The 23,368-nt window shown below is 36.5% G+C and overlaps 1 protein-coding gene across 2 annotated transcripts in view; it reads left to right on the forward strand.

Annotated features, from left to right (window-relative positions):
- Positions 1-23,368, forward strand: part of POLK (DNA polymerase kappa) — an 83,749-nt gene that overhangs the window by 53,683 nt on the left and 6,698 nt on the right. Inside the window, exons 4-11 of one of the 2 annotated variants that reach the window (XM_004010194.6) lie at positions 3,969-4,121; positions 7,951-8,082; positions 10,540-10,693; positions 14,407-14,646; positions 15,803-15,927; positions 16,485-16,651; positions 18,810-18,842; positions 22,298-22,394. In XM_004010194.6, coding sequence (XP_004010243.4) covers positions 3,969-4,121; positions 7,951-8,082; positions 10,540-10,693; positions 14,407-14,646; positions 15,803-15,927; positions 16,485-16,651; positions 18,810-18,842; positions 22,298-22,394 — 1,101 coding nt within the window. The remainder of the gene's footprint in view (positions 1-3,968; positions 4,122-7,950; positions 8,083-10,539; positions 10,694-14,406; positions 14,647-15,802; positions 15,928-16,484; positions 16,652-18,809; positions 18,843-22,297; positions 22,395-23,368) is intronic. The other variant, XM_042251986.2, reaches the window with a different exon arrangement.

The raw sequence follows: 23,368 nt of genomic DNA on the forward strand, positions 1-23,368 counted from the left end.
TAAGTATCCCTACCCAATCCCATCCTCATTAAACTTCTTAAAAGCATAATCATTTTTGTAGCTGTCAAAGCATCTTATTGTAACTTGGGCTCTTGGATTGAATAGATAAGCATCCATGTTATATTAAATGGCAACTACTGAGTAAATCAGTGCATTTTGACCACTTTAACGGTTGATTTGGAGAACTTGGATTTATTCCACAATTTTTAGGTTAATACTAAGTTAAGAAAATGAAAAAACAGTATTTCTGAAGTAATCTCCTAAATCTTTTAAAAGTAATTTTTTAAATGTAAATAAGATATAATATGGATATAAAATATGCCACTAGAACTCTGAGCTTATTTCAGTGTTAAATACCTTTAAAAAAATTTTGTTTTAGGGAAGTATCATGATATAATGGAAAGAATATAGGCTTTAGAGAAACCTGATTTCCAGGTTTAGTTCTAACATTTACCAGTTCTATGACTTAGAGCAAATTACATAATCTTCCTCAGCTTTAGCTTCATATATAAAATGGGGATAGTAAGTATCCTCTCAATTAATTTGACCAGTAGGTGAGTTAACATAAGCATTTTGCATATTACATATAATATAATCAACAAATATCATTTCTACCTTAAAAACTATAGGTAATATCACTAAGCCCTTACCATATCCCTAGATAAGTGCATTACATGGGTATCTGTTTTAATTCCTTCCATCTTTTGAAATTGGTTTAGTCTCTCCTTCAGTTCAGTTCAGTCACTCAGTCGTGTCTGACTCTTTGTGACTCCATGGACTGTAGCACACCAGTCCCTCTTTACAAATAAAGTAAAAATGAGAGGGGTTGAGTTGCCCACTGTCATTTAACTAGTAAGTGGCAGGCCTGAGACCCAAACAAAGCCCTTACCCACTGTGACACACACTGGCTCTGAACTGTAGCAAGAGAGAGGAGACTTGGAAGTCATTCCGAAGGAGAAATGGAGGGAAGGAAACTATGAATGAGGATTTCAGCAGATGAAACTGGAAAAAAGCAGTGGTGTGCATTTGGTAGATGTAGAAGAAAAGAGTTCAGACAAGGGTGACCAATGAGGGCTAGTAAAGGAAAGTGGAATGTGTGAGTCATTCGGTGGCGAGGTTTCCTTTTGGCAACTGTACACTTGCTGTAAGCACAGAAAGACAATAGATTGTTAAAGAAACTGTCAGAGCATTAACTTATGAGTCTACGGAGAGGTGTTTTTTTCCCCCCATTTGGCTTGCTTTCTATTTGTTGTCTTCTTCCTTTTCAGTGTTTCTGGGTTAAGATATTTCAGATGCTGCTCCCTTATACTCAGTCGACTCAATTCTTAGGCACATTTTCTGGATTAATCTACCCTTGTTTTTATTAGTCTCCATGATTTGTTTACATCTTTTTAATGTCGGGATGTTATTCTCTATTTTAAAATTGAAGTACTGGAAGAAATATTTATTTTAAATCTGGATGATAAATTGGAATAATGTTAAAAAGTTCTATTTATTAGATGTAGTGTCTCACTGCATGAAATCAGCCTTCTCCAAACTTTTTCTACAAATACTGTTTTCTCCTTTTAAATGAGATATACATATAAATTATATGTATGTAATAAGCATATATATATTTTGTTCAATGCTAAATCATATCCATATATAAAAGAATAAAATTTATACTGATAAATATAAATGGGTGTATAAGTCTCTCTTCCCTTTCTCTTTTATGAGGAATGTATTTGTATAGTTGCCATTCTTTATTTTCACGTTGCTAACCTTTAAGATTTACATTCTAAGAAACTTTCACGAATCAGTAGAGTATTGTTAGCTATTAGCCATCATACTGTACCTTAGAGCCCAAATCTTATTCATCTTTTTTTTTTTTAACTGAGGTAGATCAGTTGACCTGTAACACTGTGTTAGTTTCAGGTGTACACCATAGTGTTTTGATTTCTCTGTTACAAAATGATCACCATGGTAAGTCTATAGTTACCATCTATCATCATACAAAGTCATTATTATAATATTATTCCCCATGTTGTACATCTCATTGTCATGACTCATTTATTCTGTAACTGGAGGTTTGTACCTTTTAATCTCCCAATGGGGAAAAATTTTTAAAGCAGATAAGGTCTTTCTCCTGATGGAACTCACAATTTAGAATCTAGTACAGTAAGTGCCATAATAAGAGCAAGAAAACAAATAAGGGAACATTGAATTCTGTGGCACAGAGGACAGAGATCCAGTTGTGATTGACGGGTGTCTGAGTCGATCCTTGAAGGGTTGGTGTCAGAACTAGGAAGGGCATTGTACGCAGAGGAACAGCCTGAAGAAGACACAGAGCAGCTAGGTTTTTCAGTGAGTTTTAGGCTAAGCAAGGTTGGATCCTCTAGAAAGCCTCACTGTGGCTATTGGAGACAAATATGAATCAGAGTGATTGTTTACAAAAGAGGACTTGCAGTTTTTTGTTTTCTCAAGGTTTTTTTTGTTTGCTTGTTTGGTTTTGGTTTTACTTTTGCTAAAATGATTTTTAATTGAAGGATAAAGGAGTTACAGTTTTAACTTGTAACCTAGGAGTTAACTAGTGTCACTGTAACATTAAGAAAGAAGACCTTGAAAAGAAAATTTCTGCAGAATGAAAACAAGAAGTCAAACAAGGGGAAAGGCTCCATTATACCCGCCTGAAAGTCTCCACCTTTTAGAAAACCTAGTCTAGGGATTGTCACATCTCATTCAGAGCTCACCCCGCTTGCTTATTTCTGGCTGCTCTTCTCTTAATTTTTTATTGCTACGTTGTGAAGTTTTCCAGTGATCTTTTATGAGTTAAACTTGCATTTGTTAAACTTGCACCATGTGCCAGACACACCTCCACACTCTTCATGTATTCTGTTTCATTCAGTAGCTTTCTTCCCTCTCCTCTTCATGATTTTACTTAATGGCCTTACTGACTTCCTTATATGTTACTAGATTAAAATGGTCACATAGCCACCCTCAGCTGCAGAGGAAGCTAGAATATTGTATATTTAGCTTTTTCAGCCTGCACAGTAGATGCCACAAAAACGGAACACTTGGGAATGGGTATGTTTGCTACATAAGCCCTTTCTCACTGCCCTACTTTGGTTATTTCTTTCATTTCTCTTTCTTCTTTCTTATCAGTCTAACTGTTTTTCTCAAAGAAACAAAATTGTTTAAACATCAAAATTTCTCATTGTTATTGTTGAAATTTCATGAAAGAATAAATTGTAGATTAAATTTTCGATTTTGATTCAAATAGACTACCAATTATCAAATTTTAGCCTTAAAATAGCAATTCTACAGAGGAAATGTTTACATCATGCCTTAAGACAATCAGTTGTACAGTACTATTCAACATAAACATCATATGCCAAAGAAGTATAATCGTTTATTGTGCATTTCCTTTCTTAGTATTTTAAGACATTAATATTATGAGTCAAATAGAAATTGTTTATTTTACCTAAACAGAAGCTTTTAGTTACAGTAAGTTTTCCAAATTTATAAAGCAGTAGAATTATTTGATATATAAGCAGTTGGAATGCTTTATTCATTCAGTAAATATTTATTAAGTACCTATTATGTACCTGTGGGTATTGAAAAATGAAAGAGTTGGTAGGGAATGATATTTGAGAACAGACTGCCTATCCTCGTGGAAATAAAAGCCATTACCAATCTTAATAAACAATAATCAAATATACATAGATAGGTATGGGAATGGATAGATGAGTGGCTGGCCAGATGGATGGACAGAGACAAACAGACACCTACTAAAAATAAGATTAGTGTTGGGACTTCCCTGGCAGTCCAGCAGTTAGCACTTGGTGCTTTCACTGCCATGGGCCTGGGTTCAATCCCTGGTCAGGAAACTAAGATCCCGCAAGTGAAGTGGGGGAAAAAAAGGTTAGTGTTAGGATTACTGGTATTTCGATATTATATTCCTAAAATGTGTTAACTGTTTAAAAATTGAGGTTGACAGATTTGCAATGGAATTGGAACAGAGCCGGGATCTGAACAGTACCATAGTGCACATTGACATGGATGCTTTCTACGCAGCTGTAGAAATGAGGGACAATCCAGAGCTGAAGGATAAACCCATTGCTGTAGGATCAATGAGTATGCTGGTAAGTAGGTAAGATTGGAGACAAAAAAGAAGTTTCATGACATATTCATATTCAAGTAATCAGTTCATGAAGGGAAAAGACCTTATTAAGTTCTACCAGTTCTATCAGAATATTTTTCTAGGTGTTTTATAGGTATTCACTTACTGAATCCTTTCAACATCACTTGAGGTACACATTTTTCTTTCCATTTGACAGATAAGAAGACAAATTCAAAGAAGTGTTTTATAATGTTCCCAGTGTTATGAATTCAGTTCAGTTATGTCCAACTCTTTGCAACCCCATGGCCTGTAGCGTACCAGGCCTCCCTGTTCATCACCAACTCCTGGAGTTTACTCGAACTTATGTCCATTGAGTCAGTGATGCTATCCAAACACCTCATCCTCTGTCGTCCCCTTCTCTTCCCGCTCTCAATCTTTCCCAGCATCAGGGGTTTTTCCAGTGAGTCATTTCTTCCCATCAGGTGGCCAGAGAGAGTACTGGAGTTTCAGCTTCAGCATCAGTCCTTCCAATGAATATTCAGGACTGATTTCCTTTAGGATGGACTGGTTGGATCTCCTTGCAGTCCAAGGGACTCTCAAGAGTCTTCTCCAACACCACAGTTCAAAAGCATCAATTTTTTGGTGCTCAGCTTTCTTTATAGTCCAACGCTCCCATCCATACATGACTACTGGAATAACCACAGCCTTGATTAGAGAGACCTTTGTTGGCAAAGTAATTTTTCTGCTTTTTAATATGCTATCTAGGTTGGTCATAACTTTCCTTCCAAGGAGTAAGTGTCTTTAATTTCATGGCTGCAGTCACCATCTGCAGTGATTTTGGAGCCCAAAGATATAAAGTCTGATACTATTTCCACTGTTTCCCCATGTATTTCCCATGAAGTGATGGGACTGGATGCCGTGGTCTTTGTTTTCTAAATGTTGAGCTTTAAGCCAACTTTTTCACTCTCTTTTTTCACTTTTATCAAGAGGCTCTTTAGTTTTTCTTCACTTTCTGCCATAAGGGTGGTGTCATCTGCATACCTGAGGTTATTGATATTTCTCCCGGCAATCTTGATTCCAGCTTGTGTTTCTTCCAGCCCAGCGTTTCTCATGATGTTCTCTGCATATAAGTTAAATAAGCAGGTGACAATATACAGCCTTGACGTACTCCTTTTCCTATTTAGAACCAGTCTGTTGTTCCATGTCCAGTTCTAACTGTTGCTTCCTGACCTAAATACAGATTTCTCAAGAAAATGTTACAAACCTGGTAAATGATAGAGTGACATTTTATCTTTCTGTTGCAAATTATATTTTGCTTAAGTAACTGTTCTAGTTAAAGAGAATTGAAAAATAAAGAAAAAGAAATGTTATTCTAAAGCAGAAATTTGCAAATAATGGCCTATAGGCCAAATCCAGCCTGCTGCCTTATTTTGTAAATAAAATTTTATTGAATACAGCAATGTAAATCAACTGTATGTGTGTGCTTAGGGGCTCAGTTGTGTCCGACTCTGCGACCCCATGGACTGTGTAGACGGAATTTTCCAAGTTAGAGTACTGGAGCGGGTTGCCATTTCCTACTCCAGGGGATCTTCCCAATCCAGGGATTAAACCCACATCTCTTGTGCCTCCTGCATTGGCAGGCAGATTCTTTACCACCGTGGCACCTACTCCAATAAAAATTTTAAATTTTTTATTGGAGCACTGTCACACCCACTCATTTATTATTGTTTCATTAAAAGAGCAGAGTTGGTAATTGCCGCAGAGACCATATGATCTGCAAAGCCTAAGGTGTTTGAACATTTACAGAAAAAGTTTACCAACACCAGTTTTGGAGTAACATGTTTTATTAATATAAGTACTGTAACTAAATAGTTCTTTCCGTGACTTGAAACCCTTGCCTTTCTGTTACTGTGTGGCTTTTCCTTATTGCCACCCTCACCATCGCAGGTGAAAGTGACCAGGATAGCTGTGTGTAGCCAAAAATGTGTTGGGAATTAGAAATAGCAACTGAAATAGATGAGTTTGGTTTAAAAAAAAAAAAAACACGCAAGAGAAATAAGGAAGGTTCTTCCTTGTTCTAACTCTTTTCAATGCCTTCGATAGCTATTAACATGATTCCTGAGTTGTTATTTCATTATGAAACTACAGTCTGTTTGTTCATTATCTCTGCTCCCACAAGTATTTAGGCAACTGACAGTCCTGGTTCTAAAATAATCTTTGTAGGAAAGTATACTCGCCTTTCCTACAGATCATCAACTAATACTTGAAAAAAAGTATATTCAATGTTATTAAGAATACATATCACCATGTTTTTATGTGAAATTATGCACATGAACCTCTTTAGTACTTAGTGAACATTCATCTGGGCTCATGATTCTGTAATTTGAGCAGAGTACAATGGGGAGGGTTTGTTTATCCCACTTGGGGTTGGGTAGGACTTTACCTGGAGCTGAAAGATCCCAAATAGCTTCACTAATGTCCCTCCAGCTATGGGCTTTCCCCTCCACATGGTGCTTTCTCCTCCACATGGTCTTATTAAATCCTGGTAATGAGATCTCTGTAATCTAACATGAGATCTTCGCATAGTTGCTGGACCCCACAAAAGCAAAGGCAGAAGCTGCAGACTTCTTTATGCCTCGGTTTCAGGACTCATATAATGTCACTCCCTCACATGCCTTTGGTCAAAGCAAGTCACAACACTAGTCTCTTGGTAAGAGGAACTAGAACCCACCTTTTGACAGGAGGAACTGTGAAAGATTGTGACTGTGATTTACAATCCCCCACAAACCTAAAGGTTAAAGGACTTCATATATAAAATTGTTTTTCTACTCTACTGTAGATCTAGCTTTTTTAATATCAATCCCAATAGGTTTCTTCATATTAACATTTAAAGCATTGGTTCATCTTCCAAGTGCTGTCTGCATTTTCTATTCCAGAATGTTGACCCAGGATTAGCATAGTTTTGATTACTATCAAGATTTTTTAAATGCCACTTGAAAACTATAAATGGCAAATTTATATGATCATTTCTGAACTACCCTTTCATTTGGTAGATTTTGTTTTACATTCTTTGAATTTTCACTTTAGATTCCAAGGATTCCATTTGTGATTAATTTTTTCTAAATGGTACTGTGGCATACCACATTAGCCTAGATTGTTGCCAGGTATTTTCATCAGCAGGATTTAATAAGTAATGTTTTCCTGTCTACTCTCATAATTGTTAAGTACCATCTCCTAGTTAAAATGTGTTCACCAAAAGAGGTATTCCAGCCTTAAGAAATAAAGCTTAATTTTAAAAGTTCTTTTGTGCTTTAATCGTTTCATGTTCGAGACTTAATTTAACTGACCATATATTAGACCATATATTTCATTTTTTGTAGATGAAAAATTTCCCAAATCCCAAACAGAGCAAATTCTAAATCCATACTATTATACTATACTATTACTTGAGATACTTTTTTACTTTCTGTGACTTCCATATATAGCTTTATACTAGTATAACTTTCATGTAACATCTCCCTCTATCATCTAAACATTTATATGTACTGTGTTACATATAGTCATTAAAGCCAATGAAGTTTAGTTACTTGAAATGTAAGAGAACCTTTTTTAATAGCACAGTCTTGCTTTTTACCTCATGTCACGTTATAAATATGAGACAGCAGTGGGAGAGGGTCGTGGTACTATACCATGATATGACGAAGGCAAAAGCTTGATTTGAGACAGTGGCCTATAAAAGAAATGTCTTTGAATTGAAAATGCCTATCAGTAATGTGTTTCTTTTGAAAGCAGCAATCAATATGGCAATTTTGGTTTGAATGTTTTTCCCCTCATGGTCCGCTTTCTTTCAGACTACTTCAAACTACCACGCAAGGAGATTTGGTGTCCGTGCAGCCATGCCAGGATTTATTGCTAAAAGACTCTGCCCACAGCTTATTATAGTGCCCCCAAACTTTGACAAATACCAAGCTGTGAGTAGAGAGGTAAGTCTGCTATCTCATTCCTACTTATAGCTTCTTGTTGATTTCGCATCATATAGAGAGACAGGTCCAAATACCATAGCGCAGCAGAATCTATGCTTAGCTTACCCCTCTAAGTCTCGCTTCTACCACTTCCTCAGCTTATGTATCGAATATTGAGCTGCATATATGTCCAGACTATACCCTTCTATTTCCCAGCTTTTGTTTCTTGTTTTTTTGCTTTTCCATGTGTTTTCTTATCTGCATGGAAAATTCTTACCTCCCCAGAAAACCCTGCATTACCATAATTATAACCTAAATTAACTTTAGCTATTTTTCTGTTAATGTGCAATGTGCATTTTCTTCTAGAGTCACCTTATGTTTATAATCTACAGACTTAATCCCATAACATTAATTCCAAGCTCTTTTCTGAGTAAATTTTTTATCAATGTTTCTTAACAGTGACAAAATTAACTTATTTTGATTAGCTGCTCTCCTGGCCCCATAATCTAGTGAAGGTGCTTATGAGCATTTAATATCCCGAAAACCATAATCAAAGAAAAAGGGGAATAGTCTGTTGCTTTGAAGAGGATCTCTGAAAAATAGAGATTTGGTTATTCATGAAAATTGCCTAAAGTGTGATATATGAAAAACTGTCCTTGCCAGTGCTAAAACTTGAGTCAGAAATTGAAATTTTACTGTACAGTGTCAAAATATGTTTAGACTACTGTGGCAAAACGCACTGTGTTAAAGACTGCTGTCTGAATCGAAACACTTAAAAACTCCAGTCTCACACTTATTACCATTTAGTCATGTAAACTGTCTTTAGATTCGCTCTTCTTATTTGTGTTCCACCTCATTTCCCCTAGAAATGAAAACTCCCCCAAATTAAAATGGTATTCCACCCCAATTTTTTTTAAGTTTTTAACAATTCTTTCAAAAACCAGTCTGTGGAAGCAAGTGCCTTGCTGCCTGCCTCTGCAGAGGTGGTAGGGAAGGGGAGGCACCTTCACACAGGTTACCGTGTATCTGTTGTTGTTGTTGCTGAGTCCTGTCTGACACTTATGCAACCCCATAGACTGTAGCCCGCCCGGCTTATCTGCCCGTAGGATGTCCCAGGCCAGAATACTGGAGTGGGTTACCATTTCTTTCTGCAGGAAATCTTTCTGACCCAGGGATCGAACCTACGTCTCCTGCATTAGCAGGAGGATTCTTTACCACTGAGCCACCTAGGCTTTTAATACTAATAAGTTTGAAAATCCTTCAAAGACTTTTAAGTTCTGCTTTAAGTCAGTAAAACTCCTAACAGCGTAACAATGAGAACCAAATTGTTTTAGTTCCCTTTCGTCATGTACATAAGTTAGAGAAATCTGTCTTCAAATTTGATCAGGATCTAACTAGTTTATTTGCGGATGACAAGTGTGTTCTTATCTGTAAATGAACTATAGTGCAGATTCACTGACAACAAATGCATTAATATTTATGGCTTGTTTAAAAGTTTAAGAAAAAGCCATTTTTGTTTTATCCAAAAGAATGGAGTTGCTGTAACTGTTCTTCTACAAGCCTCAGTACTTCATTTTTACTGGAGCCTGTCTATTTTTGTTCTTGAAGAAGTATCTTATGTAAAGGAAGTGAGTGAGTACTCATTGTCTCCAGAGAGCACTTCTCATTCAGAATCATCTTAGTTGGCTGCCAACTACTGACTTTCCAGTTCCATTTTCACGAGAAAGATTCCATCTGAGCACATTGTAAAAATGATTTCTTCTATAAGAACAAAGCTAATTAAGGTGCTTTCTGAGTAGAGCTTGGCCAAATTTTTTGTCACATTTTCTAAAATTACCTTTGATTCAGCTGTTCGTAGTTATATTAAGCAAAAAAGCTTTCTTTTAATAAAACATCTAAAAAAATTTTCTCATGATAACACAGACAGCTTTAAAACACTAGATGAAACATTACATATTTCAGCAAATATGTTTTTCTAATATATATATTATTTTGGCAACCATTTCCTTTAATTTCAGCTAATACTTCAGTGGTTAAAAAACTTCATAGTTTCATATAATAAAATTATCTTCTATAAAAGGAATTTCTGGAATCATGCAGATTCTGATGTCTTTACATATTTCTTTTATTCCAAAGTGCAACTCCAGACTTTTCCCCATCATTTAATATAGTCATAGACTTAACACTATATTTTTGTCATCTTTTCCATTCTAAATCCTGATAGCTGTTTTGTTTTCTGAATGGATACATATATTATTGAATGAAGTTTTATAGATATAATTAATTGAAGTAGAACTACTTTCTAAAGCAACATAGTACCTTCATGTAAGATTATTCCTTTTTAAAATGAACAAAAAAGGTCATAAAAGGAGAGCAAGATCCTGTTGTTCCCACTTCAGCTTTTGACCTGCTATAAAATTATGTTGCTTAACTTTTTCTCTGCCTATCAGAATGATATTAAACATGTTCCTTTTGAAGGTTAAGGAAATCCTTACTGATTATGATCCCAATTTTATGGCCATGAGTCTTGATGAAGCCTACCTGAATATAACAAAGCATTTAGAGGAAAGAAAAAATTGGCCTGAGGACAAAAGGAAGTATTTCATCACAGCAGGGAACTCTCTAGAAAACGGTAAGCAATTTATTAGAATGGTCAGACTTTTAAAAAAATCCTTTGGATTAACCAGTTAGCAGGCATAGATGTAGGACTAGATGTAGCTTTATTATGAAAAAGTATTAAAAATGAAAATCAGAAACTTAAATATACCAGTGGGATTTCTGAGATAAATGTGTGGAATGTCACTTTTAAACCAAATGAAATTCTTAAATCTCTAGACTTTGAGTGTGCAGAGTCCCTACCCGAAGTAGTTTCATAGCAGGTTTTTTTTCCTAAGATCTAACTTAACTGAGGGTTGGATTGCATTGAATCTGAGGAGGTTCTCTGTTTAAGGTAGCCTTTGGTTGTAGCTGTTAATAATAGAAAATACACTTAAAAAAAATTTGTCTCAAACATACTAAAACATTGAATGGGATTTTTTTCCCCTTTATTACATAGATTTTCCATAATCTGGTTACTGTGATTACTGTTTTTAACCCTGCCAAAATTAATGATTCTCCAAGTCCCTTCTTTGCCTTAGACCTTATTTTAACTCTTTTTCTATATAATGAAACAGAAGTTTTATGACCCTAAGGGTTTTTTCAAATGGGACCCTTATCATCTATCCAAAACAATGCCAAAAAACACGCAGATATGATGTACTCTGTCAACTCTCTGTCTGAGGTGGGATTACTTCAAATGCCAGCGCTGCCCTGGACCCCTGGGCAAAGTTCACCTGGATGCAAAGGTAGAAACAGAGGGTTTGCCTGAAACCCACAGCCACGTTTCATGTGCACAAGTCATTACCTGCTTCAGAGGGGACAGTCTGCCATGGTTTGGGGCTCACATCTTAGGAGCAGATTTAATATGGACATCAAATCATAATTTTATCACCTTGCTTAGAGCTCTAAGGTCTCTCTCTTTAAGGGAAACATTAAACAATATAAGCAGTAAACAGTTTCTGGACGTAGAGTCTTGAAGCAAAAGGTGTTTTGCTCTTAGTAGAACTTGTTTGGGGAAGTGACACACAAAGCCTGAGATTGCTTAAAATCGTACTCTGTTCCTTAACTTTCGCAAGAGAAAGGCGGGGAACCATGAAATATCCACAGTTACATTGAATCACTCTGCAAGTGTCTCCTATATTCTTGGCGTGCCATGCTCAGTTGTGTCTGACTCTTTGTAACCCCACGGGCTGTAGCCTGCCATGCTCCTCTGTCCGTGGCATTTTCCAGACAAGAATACTAGGCTGAGCTGCTATTTCCTACTCCAGGGGACCTTCCGACCCAAGGATCAAACTTGCATCTCTTGCATCTCCTGCATTGGCAGGCTTATTCTTTACCACTGTGCCACCTGAGAAGACCCTATAACAATTACTTTCACAATAAGTTATAAAAAATTATATTGGGGCTAAGATAAGTGTTTTCATTCCCTACTAATGTTCTTTTCATTTACTGTACATCCAAACTCATTATGAGGATGTGAATTTTTAATACCTGTCATTCTTAATATTTATGTACTTTCCTCTTCATATATTTCATATTCTTAGGCAATTTAAATACTTTCCTTTTTTTTTCATATCTAAGTCCCTGTGGACTTTCAGGTGTATCTGATTTCACGTTATGCCAAGAGAAGCTTTCAACAGTGAATTGGAGTCATAGAAGGTGGTTGACATAGCTTCCTCTAAAGTCCAAGGCATTTTTCTGTTGTTTGCCCCTTTTCTAAAAGGTGCAGTTTTGGAAAAGTATTATTAACTACCATGTCTATATAGAAATAAAATAATAATAATAATTTTATGTTTATTCTCTCTTATAAATCTGGATGATGCTAGCCAATATAAAAAACTAAAATACAGTACCGAATACTTTTTAGCACTTGGCATCCAGATGGGATCCTTAATCTAGTATTTCAGATTATCAGAAACCTTAATTTTTCACTTTGATCACCTCAGTTATGGGGCTTAAAAGATATTTCTTTCAGAAAGCAAATGAGAAACCACTTCAGTGGCTGGTTGCAGAGCCAGGCCTCACAGAGAAATAGACAGATTGAAAAGGTAACTGCACCATTCAGCAGTGACTGAACAAAGAGCCTGAAAACGGCAGGCTTTGCTTTCTGTCGTAGAGCTCCATAGTCAGTGCCTCACGTGAGGATGCTGTGGCAATAGCTTGGGTATGAAGCATGCAGAAGGGGCTGCAGAAGGGGGCTGTGAACATTCCTTACTCGACCTGCAGGTTTGCCATAGCTCTTTACCTTGACTTCCACACATCTAGGTGGGGAAAAGGGTCCAGGTAGAGGCCATTTCAACTGTGCCACAGTCTTAATCCCCTCAGAATTGCTCTGTATTTTAAAACCGGATAATGGAAAATGAACTGAAGTACATAAATAACAGCTAATGTATAATTTGAAAATAAGGCTTATTTTGTAGTGGCCTGGGAATTCAGATTTGGAAAATATCTGTGACTTAATTCATATTAATATTTTAAAATTTGATACTAATCAGGGGTCTGTCATATTATTTGCGTTATCTGTAAACTCTTTCTGAAAAACCAGCTTCATTTTTTAAGTATAATACATTTGTATGTGCCTTGGAACTAAGAATTTAATCTTTGCTTCTGTATGTACCTTAATTTGGAAAACGTTTATGTGTAAATGAAATTATGAGCTGGAGGGAGTTCCCAGGTGGACTCTTGGTTAGGATTCAGTGCTTTGGCCGCTATGCCCCAGGTTCAATCCCTGATCTGGGAACTGAGATCCCACAAGCCACTTGGGGCCACCAAAAATAAAAAAGAATTATGGAATGGCTCAGAAAGCTCTATTGTTAATCTTGTTTTTATAAATTTTACACTTAAACCGATTTCTTCTCCATTAAGCCCAGAAAGTAAAGTTCATGGATTTGTTCCTGAGGACATTGGTATAGATTTAAATGTATTTCACAGTTTAAATTCATGAAAAACACAATTTTTAAAAAAAGGTAATTAAAAAAAAAGAGGTAATAACCAGATTAATATTTTTGCTTTACTTTTTAGTAATATTAGTTCAGCCCTTTGATAATAAAGGCTTCTCACCCTTAAACTTGGATGATTGTTAATCTGATTAGACCTTAAGAATTTGTATATTTAACGAAGTATAACTTCCAAAAATAATTTCTATTTATTTCAAATGTGCTGTTAGTAAGAGCGATACTTTATAAAAAAGAAAAGTCAAAACTAAAATCAACATTTGAAAGAATAAAATTCAGATTATTTTAACACTTGGAAAGTTCTTCCATGAATGAAGAAAACGATAAGGTTTTTTTCCCCCCTAAAAATAAAATCTGTCTTTCAGGCATAATTACTCTAGATTGCCTAATGCCTTTTCCTTATTCTTAAATTCTAACTTAAGGTTCTTTTTTCTCCTAGAGATGAAAGGGAAAAAAACTTTTTTTCTTTTTTTTTAAGAAAAAAGTACTGTGAATCTAATTCCAACTCTAGTTTTCAACTAATTTTGTTCAAACATTAGTGATTTTTACCTAAGCTATTTCTTTTTAAACTGTATACGATGGAAATGGGTGATATTCTTTTTAAGAAAATCTTAGAATCAGTGTTTTCTTTGTTAAACAGTTAAAAATATAAATGATAATGTTTCTGACCTTGGTTCTTAGAAACAAAACTAAATGAGATTTGTTTGTCTTTAAAAAGATTGACGGAAACATAATTTATGAAGTATGTACTTCTTAGAATGGAGATGAATTACTGTTCTTGTTTACAATTTAGATAAACCAGGAAAGGAAGTTGATAAACTGAGTGAGGGTGAAAGATCCGTCTCTCCACTCCTTTTTGAAGATAGTCCTCCTGATCTGCAGTCCCCAGGAAATCCTTTCCAAGTGAACTTTGAAGAACCAAATAATCCTCAAATACACCAAAACTCAATTGTTTTTGGAACATCAGCGGAGGAAGTGGTAAAGGAAATTCGTTTCAGAATCGAGCAGAAAACAACCCTCACAGCCAGTGCAGGTACTTAAAAGGATATTGGTGGTTCTGATAGTTATAACTTTCAGACTAGCTAATTCAAATGTACTATTAGTCGTTTCTCGTTATAAAGTGTATAGTTCACAAATTTTACTTGGCCGTTTTTTAATTAACTTCTGACAGTTTACCTATTTAGAATGCTGTGAACCTATAGATAAATGGGAATTAAGCAGAAACGTCCATGTGTCCAAAGCAAAAACTTACCATAAAGCTCATGTAGCTATCTTTTTCAAAACAAAATATATTTTAATTGGTTTTGGACATAATACTTTATCAGTTTTCCCTTTGAAGACTTACAGTACAAAAAAAGGGCCCAGCTGACCGTACAGGATATGGACAAGACAGAAAAAACACCAGCAAGCTGCATAGCAATCTGGGATCATCTGGTAAAGGGAAAAAGAGCTTTCCATCTGTCAGTCACTCATGAGGATATCTCTGTGTCTTAGTGTAGAAACAGATACCCATGAGGACCCTAGATTATTTTAGCAAAGCCATATTATAATTGGGTTAGTCTTTTCTTCCTAGGGCAAAGCTTGAGAATAAGTAATAAATTTTAGAATGATGTGTATAAAAATTGAAATAAACTATTATATTTGAGTATACCTATTTCTAGTTATCTTAATCATTAAGACACCTAGAAATTATAAAACACCTCTCTGAAAAGTGGTTTGCTTTGTGTGCGTATAAAGTATGTGCACATTTCATTATCATTGTTTTAAATATACTAGAAACCAGAATCTTTGATTTTTTTTTTTCCTTTATGTGGGTAATCTATACAAAAGATCTTTTCAAAGAGAAAGCTTTCATCCTAAATTATATTCTCAATCTTTTCTATAAGACAGACTGTATTCCTACTAAATAAAATAGGAAACTAGTATTATCACTTAAACTCAAAAATTAAACTTTAAGATACCATGGAGATTTAAATATTCCTCATTTCTGCTGCCACATGACTAATACAGTTTCTTTTCCTGAAATCATAGCAAGCCTTGGGGAGATAAAGAGTAATCAAATGCATTTTTAAAGTAGCATTCCACATAATTTCAGATTTTTGTATTCAATTTTTTTATGTATTGTTATCACATGTTTTAAAATTATACACATCATGTTCTTTGAGTCATTGGAGTGTTCTTCTTTAAAGGCATTGCACCCAATACGATGTTAGCAAAAGTATGCAGTGATAAGAATAAACCAAATGGACAATACCAAATTCTACCTAACAGGCAAGCTGTAATGGACTTCATCAAGGACTTACCCATTAGAAAGGTGAGATTTTATATGACATTTATCCTCTATATATACCCTCTGATTTCTGAAGAAATAGTTAAAGAGGATTAAGAAGTACAAACTTAGAGTTATTTTTTTAAGAAAAGTCGAGTCTATAGTCAATAATGTTATAACTTCCTATGGGGACAGATGGTTACTAGACTCACTGTGGTGATTGATTTGTAATATATATAAATGTTGAATCACTGTGTTGTATACCTGAAACTAATGGTGTATGTCAACTATAACTTTGATTTTTAAAAATGAAAAGAGAATAAAAAGTCATTTATCCTACCATTCCCTGAGTTTATATGACCACAAAACTCTTTTATAAATGCTTTTTAAAAACTCCACGGAATTTAAAGTTTTAAGTTCCCATGTAACACGAGTTTAGGAAATACGGCCACAAATTATTTAAAGCCATTTTCTTGCATGACTTTTGAAACTAGGACATTATTTATACCTTTTATGAGTTATAAAAGGTATGATAAGATTATAATATCAGTTCTTACCTTAATTTTAAAATGTATTAATGATAAATGTTGACTCTCTTCTAGGTTTCCGGAATAGGAAAAGTTACAGAGAAAATGTTAAAGGCCCTTGGAATTATTACTTGTACAGAACTGTACCAACAGAGGGCGTTACTTTCTCTCCTTTTCTCTGAAACATCTTGGCATCATTTCCTTCATATTTCCCTGGGTCTAGGTTCAACACACCTGGCAAGGTATCTGTACCTATAATATAATCATTCTGCTTTTTCTTTATTGTCTGCTGAAATAACAGTTTTTACCATTGAGATAGAGGCTAGAAGGATAACATGTTTTAAATTCTTTTAGGCTCAGCTCAGAATATAATTTTTGAATTAGAGTCTAAAGATTGGATATGAGAGAAAAGAAAACGAGGGATAAAGAATCCCTCCTAGGTTGTTGGCTCCAGCAGCTGGATAGATGGGTAAGAGGATGGATGGTTGCTTTCTTTTCTGAACCTGCCTTGTTCTTTGTTCAGAACATAAAAATACTGGTGGTCAGATTGTTGAGGAAAGAAAGATGACTTATGCCCCAGAACTCACTCTTTAAGTAAACAGATGTAATGACTACCTGCATTTCTCCTCTTCTACTGAGTACATTCTGTTAGGCACCATTCTAGGCACTGGGGATAATAGCAGTAAACAAGATGAAATACTGCCTTCATAAAGTGTGCTGAGTAGTATGGGAAAAAGAAAGTCACCAGATGAAGAAAGTAAGGCAGAGTAGGGGCATAGAAATTGACTTGAGAGGGTAAGAGGTGGTGCTGGCTGTAGTCCTCCAGTAGTGGAGATCTGAAGGGGCCAGCCAGGCAAAGACCTCGGAGAAGAGGAAACAACTAGACTAGAAGCCCTGTGTTTTCTCCCTGCTGCTCTTTCCTCCTGGTCTTAAAAAGAAGAATCCCAGAGCTAAAAGGGTACACTGTTCAGGGTGGGTGAAAAGAAGGCACTAAACAAGAATGAGAATTAACACTAAAGTAAACTAAAAGACCCTGAAGGCGGGAGGAGAAGGGGACGACAGAGGATGAGATGGCTGGATGGCATCACCAACTCAATGGACATGAGTTTGGTTGAACTCCGGGAGTTGGTGATGGACAGGGAGGCCTGGCATGCTGCAGTTCATGGGGTGACAAAGAGTCGGACACGACTGAGTGACTGGACTGAAACTAAAAGATTACATAGGAGGTGTATAAAATGTTTGATTAATCAGTTAAATCTGTTAAATCTTACAGAGATTGCAAGGCCTATGCTGTTGCTTTTCTCATCTTTCTGTGCTCCCCATTCTTTCGAATCCAGGTAGCTGACTTTGATCCTGAGTGGATGTAATGAAAGATAAGAGAAGGACATCACAGTACTATAAATAATCCAGTATTTGAAGACTTTGGAAAATAAAACTGTCTTCTTTATTCCAAGAATTACCCTCTTTTTATTTCCATAGTGCTTGCAACTATATAGTTTTTAATATAACATAGCAGATATTAACCAGTGGTAGAGATGTAGATAATGCTTTTAAGTGAAACTCATGGGTAATTTTTAATAATATAAAATAGCAAACCTACTTTCCTCTCTATCCACATTCTCTGTTTCCCTGGTTTGCTTTATTTTTTTAATCTCTTGTGCTTCTTACTTTCGAATCTGTTCTCTATTTATTTCTGCATTTGTTTTCCTCCACGAAGATAGAAGTTTCTTAAAGGCAGTCACTTGTTCTCTTGTGTTCTTTATTGTATCTCCAAGGCCTAGAACAGTACTCGATTCATAATTGGTTCATGAACTATTTGGAAAATGAGTAATCTATGTGTCATTTCAGCTTTTTGCTTTTAGCTAGTCCTGTCAGAGCAGCTAGAATCCAACCTAACGAGGTGGTTCAGATCCCCAGTCATCATCCTACTGCCGCAGAGCACGTTTTGACTGAGCTTATGCAGAGTGGTATAAGGAATAAATAGGCTAGTGCTGAGGTGTCCTAGGCCAAAAACTAGATGATCAGACTGTTCAAAATTCAATTATATCTTGTAACTGAAAGCCGTTATGCTACCACATTCTGTTGATTTTATCAGTTGTGAGTTTTGATATTCAGGTTTTTAATAGAAACAATTTATAATATCCTGTTTGCAGATGTGTTCTTTGATAGATATAGACTTGATCCATCACACATGTAATTCTATTAGCTTACCTATCTACATTCTTTGGTGATAGTTTTTAGATTAAAATATTCACTGTATTTAATGATGTATAATTTTTAATCCAAAATATTATTGAGATCTCTAAAGGGTAGCTGATCTTAAATCATTTTGGTTGACTAAAAGGAACTCAGTGTTGTTTGGAAAGCAAATAAAAGTCATTTTATTTTTTTCATTTCAAGGGATGGAGAGAGGAAAAGCATGAGTGTTGAGAGGTAATGTCTTATTACTAATTATTCATAATTTGTCTAATTTTAAACTAATTTTTAATAAAATATAACTGAAATTTTAAAAATCTATTTGTAAACCAGATAACAATTTTTAGCAGTTGACACCCCTAAAGTAAATATTCTAGTACAATGCTTTATTATTTTTGCTTGCTATGCTCTCAATAGGAAAAAAAAAATTTAACTGAAGTTTTTTTTTTAATGTTAGTTTTCTTCCCATTCAGTGAAAACCAAGAATTTTAGGATTCCAAATCTTAATTTCTAGGTTTGTTTATAAGAAAAATAATGCTTAGTAGTTAATTTAAGTATGATAATGGAAGTTCTTCCTGAAGCTCTTCAAATACTGGTAAATGACTGAAGGCACCGAGTAGTAAGATCCTGATGAACGAGAGCTTAGAGGTGATCTCATTCAGTGGTTTACAATCCTGTTTGGAAGTCAGATGAAATCTTGATGGAACCTTATTGTCTTGGGATATAAGTCATTGTCTGAGAAGTCTCTCACTTATCTCCTCAAGGAACCACAGTCCCCACTAAGACATTTAAGAACCTCGGACCGAGACATCTGTGGTGGTCCAGCGGTTAAGGGTCTGCCTGCCGGACAGGGGACATGGGTTCCATCCCTCGTTGGGGGAGCTAATATCCCCCGTGCCACAGAGCAGCTAAGCCCATGCACTGCCACTACTGAACCTGAGCTGCAGCTCCTGAAGCCTGAGAGCCTAGAGCCTGTGCTCTGCAACAAGCGAAGCCACCGCAGTGAGAAGCGCACGCACCGCAGCTAGAGAGTGGCCCCCACTCGCTGCAGCTAGAGAAAGCCTGCATACGGCAACAGCACAGCAGAAAAAAAAAAAAAGAACCTTGGGCCTACTCTAAGGTTGTGTCCATTTTGCACATTGTAATGTGTGATCAGAAAACCTGAATAACTTTTCTAAAACAACGCCCTCTGTAAATGACTTGATAAAAATTGCTGTTTCAGGCTGTGATTTACATAAGAGCAATCAAAGGAAAGGACTCCCCTGGTGGCTCAGCGGTAAAGAATCATCCTGCATTGCAGGACATAAGAGATACAAATTCAATCCCTGAGTCGGGAAGATTCCCTGGAATAAGGCATGGCAACCCACTCCAGTATTCTTGCCTGGAGAATCCTATGGACAAGGGAGCTGGCAGGCTCCAGTCCATTGAGCCACTAAGGGACAGACATGACTGAAGCTACTCAGCACGCACGCACGCACATATGCAACCAAAGGAAAAGAGGGGGGGAAAGCTTCAAATGTGAGAGAGCGTTGTCCTATTTCCTATTTAATGATTTTTTCCCTCCTATTTTGTCTTCTATTTTGTTATTGAGAACATTGCTTGCTGTATAAGAATATTAACTAATATTACTATTTCTTAAGAAAGGGGCAGCAAACCAATAAGAAAAAATGAACAGAGATCCAATTAGTTAATGGAAGAGAAGGTACAGATGGCTTTACAAACATGTGAAAATAATCCCAGTCTCTTATTTAAGAAGTACAGATTAAAAATTATCTGAGATAGCATTTTTCATTAATCAAGCTGGCAAAGAACACACTCCACTGGCAAAACTATGTGAGTGAAAAAGGTGCTAAACTCTAAAGGAGAGTGTGCTAGTTGCTAATTAGTGGTTCGGAAGGTCAGAAGTCCTAAAATTAAAGTGCCAGCAGAGTTGCATTCCCTCTAGAGGCTCCAGAGCAGATCCATTTCCTTACCAAAAGCTTCTAGAGGCCACTTGCATTCTTTGGCTCATGGCACCGTTCTCCATCTTCAGATCCCACAATTTTGTCTTTCTTTTGACTCTTACCCTCCTACCTCATAAGGAACCGAGGGATTACACTGAACCTACCTAGATAATCGAGGATCATCACCCCCATTTTGATTTAGCCACATGTGTAAAATTCCTTTCACCATGTAAAGTACTAGATTCTGAGAGATTAGGATTTAGACATCTTTTGGGACCATTATTTTGCCTACCACAGGGAGCAAGTGATTTTGTCTATCAAGATACAGATACTCATGTACTTTGATCCCACTATTCTCTTCATCTAGAGATTCATTCCGCAGGTGTCATCACATGTCATTTTACACATATACAAGGTGGTGAATTGCATTTTTTTTATAATAGCAAAAGGTTGGAAATAACCTAAGTTTCTACAAATAGAGGATTGGTTAAATGATCTTACATATTTAAATTAGGATATCATGCTGCCCTATAAAGGGCTTCCCTGGTAGCTCAGCTGGTAAAGAATCTGCCTGCAATGCAGGAGACCCCAGTTCAATTCCTGGGTCGGGAAGATCCCCTGGAGAAGGGATAGGCTACCCACTCCAGTATTCTTGGGCTTCCCTGGTGGCTCAGCTGGTAAAGAATCTGCCTGCAATACAGGAAACCTGGGTTCGATCCCAGGGTCAGGAAGGTCCCCTGGAGGAGGGCATGGCAACCCTCTCCAGTATTCGCCTGGAGAATCCCTAAGGACAGAGGAGCCTGGCAGGCTGCAGTCCATGGGGTCGCGAAGAGTTGGGCATGACTGAGCGACTAAGCACAGCACAGCACAGCTGCCGTATAAAAATGAGGAAATTATTTACTTATAGGGAACTCGCCAGGATGAATGAGAAAAGTAAAGTGGTAAACAGTGTCTGATATTTTACTGTTTATATAGGGGAAGTGTTTGCTTGTTTATAAAAGTATAACATACTTTTTATATGTGTACAGTATTCTAGATGAACAAACAATAAATAGGAAGCTGGCAATGTTGGTTGCCACTGGGAAGGAGAACTGGATTGCTGTGAGCAGCTGGGTTAGAAGAGGCACTTTTCACTAAATGACTCTTTAGGGTTTGCTCAGGGTTTTTTACTGGTTATCCTGCTCTTTTTAGTGTCTTCCTCTTTTTCCTTAATATGACCTTCAACACCTTTGTGCAAATGAACTCACAAGTTCTACATTTAATCTTACCAGCCCATTTCCAGTTGTCTCTTAAACAACTTTATATAGGGGCCATGAACCAACCCCGTAAATCTACTTGAAGATAATTCTCTTCAGACAATATTCATGCAATAATTGGAATGATGTTCTCATTTGTACTTTCTTAAGACAGTCCTCTGTAACAAAGTCTGTATACCTATATATCCTAATGTTTTGTAAGTTCTTGGGGCATTATCCTTATATGTTCGTGACTTTAATCATCTTTTAAAAATATTGTAGAGAACAAATGTACCTTTGCTAATCAGTTTATAAATCAGCTATAAATAATCTCCCATTATTTAGGAAGATCTTGAATATTTTTACTTAATTATATCTTAGTGTATCTGAAAACTTTATTCAGTACTATAGAAAATGTATCTTAATTCTAGGCCATTTGCATGTACTATATCATTTCTAAATTATCTTGAATTGTAGTTTACTTTGTGCACCCAAATCATTCTTGTCTTTGTAGGACATTCAGTGAGATAAGTAAAGCAGAAGAACAGTACAGTTTGTGCCAAGAACTTTGCAGTGAACTTGCTCAAGATCTGCAGAAAAAGGGACTTAAGGTACTTTATTTTTATGTGGTATTCTTAGTTTTCTAAATTTTTAATAATAAAAAGCAACCTTAAACTGAGAGTTAGATTTTGCATTTAAAAACAAATTCAGTTCAGTTCAGTCACTCAGTCGTGTCCGACTCTTTGCAACCCCATGAATCGCAGCACGCCAGGCCTCCTTGTCCATCACCAACTCCTAGAGTTCACTCAGACGCACATCCATCGACTAGGTGATGCCATCCAGCCATCTCATCTTCCGTCGTCCCCTTCTCCTCCTGCCCCCAATCCCTCCCAGCATCAGAGTCTTTCCCAATGAGTCAACTCTTCACATGAGGTGGCCAAAGTATTGGAGTTTCAGCCTCAGCATTAGTCCTTCCAATGAACACCCAGGACTGATCTCCTTTAGAATGGACTGGTTGGATCTCCTTGCAGTCCAAGAGACTCTCAAGAGTCTTCTCCAACACCACAGTTCAAAAGCATCAATTCTTCGGCACTCAGCTTTCTTTACAGTCCAACTCTCACATCCATACATGACCACTGGAAAACCATTGCCTTGACTAGACGGACCTTTGTTGGCAAAGTAATGTCTCTGGTTTTGAATATGCTGTCTAGGTTGGTCATAACTTTCCTTCCAAGGAGTAAGCGTCTTTTAATTTCATGGCTGCAGTCACCATCTGCAGTGATTTTGGAGCCCCCAAAAATAAAGTCTGACACTGTTTCCACTGTTTTCCCGTCTATTTCCCAGGAAGTGATGGGACCGGATGCCATGATCTTTGTTTTCTGAATGTTGAGCTTTAAGCCAACTTTTTCACTCTCCTCTTTCACTTTCATCAAGAGGCTTTTTAGCTCCTCTTCACTTTCTGGCATAAGGGTGGTGTCATCTGCATATCTGAGGTTATTGATATTTCTCCCGGCAATCTGGATTCCAGCTTGTGCTTCTTCCAGCCCAGCGTTTCTCATGATGTACTCTGCATAGAAGTTAAATC

Source organism: Ovis aries, chromosome 7 (assembly GCF_016772045.2).
Source record: "Ovis aries strain OAR_USU_Benz2616 breed Rambouillet chromosome 7, ARS-UI_Ramb_v3.0, whole genome shotgun sequence".
Lineage (NCBI taxonomy): Eukaryota > Metazoa > Chordata > Mammalia > Artiodactyla > Bovidae > Ovis > Ovis aries.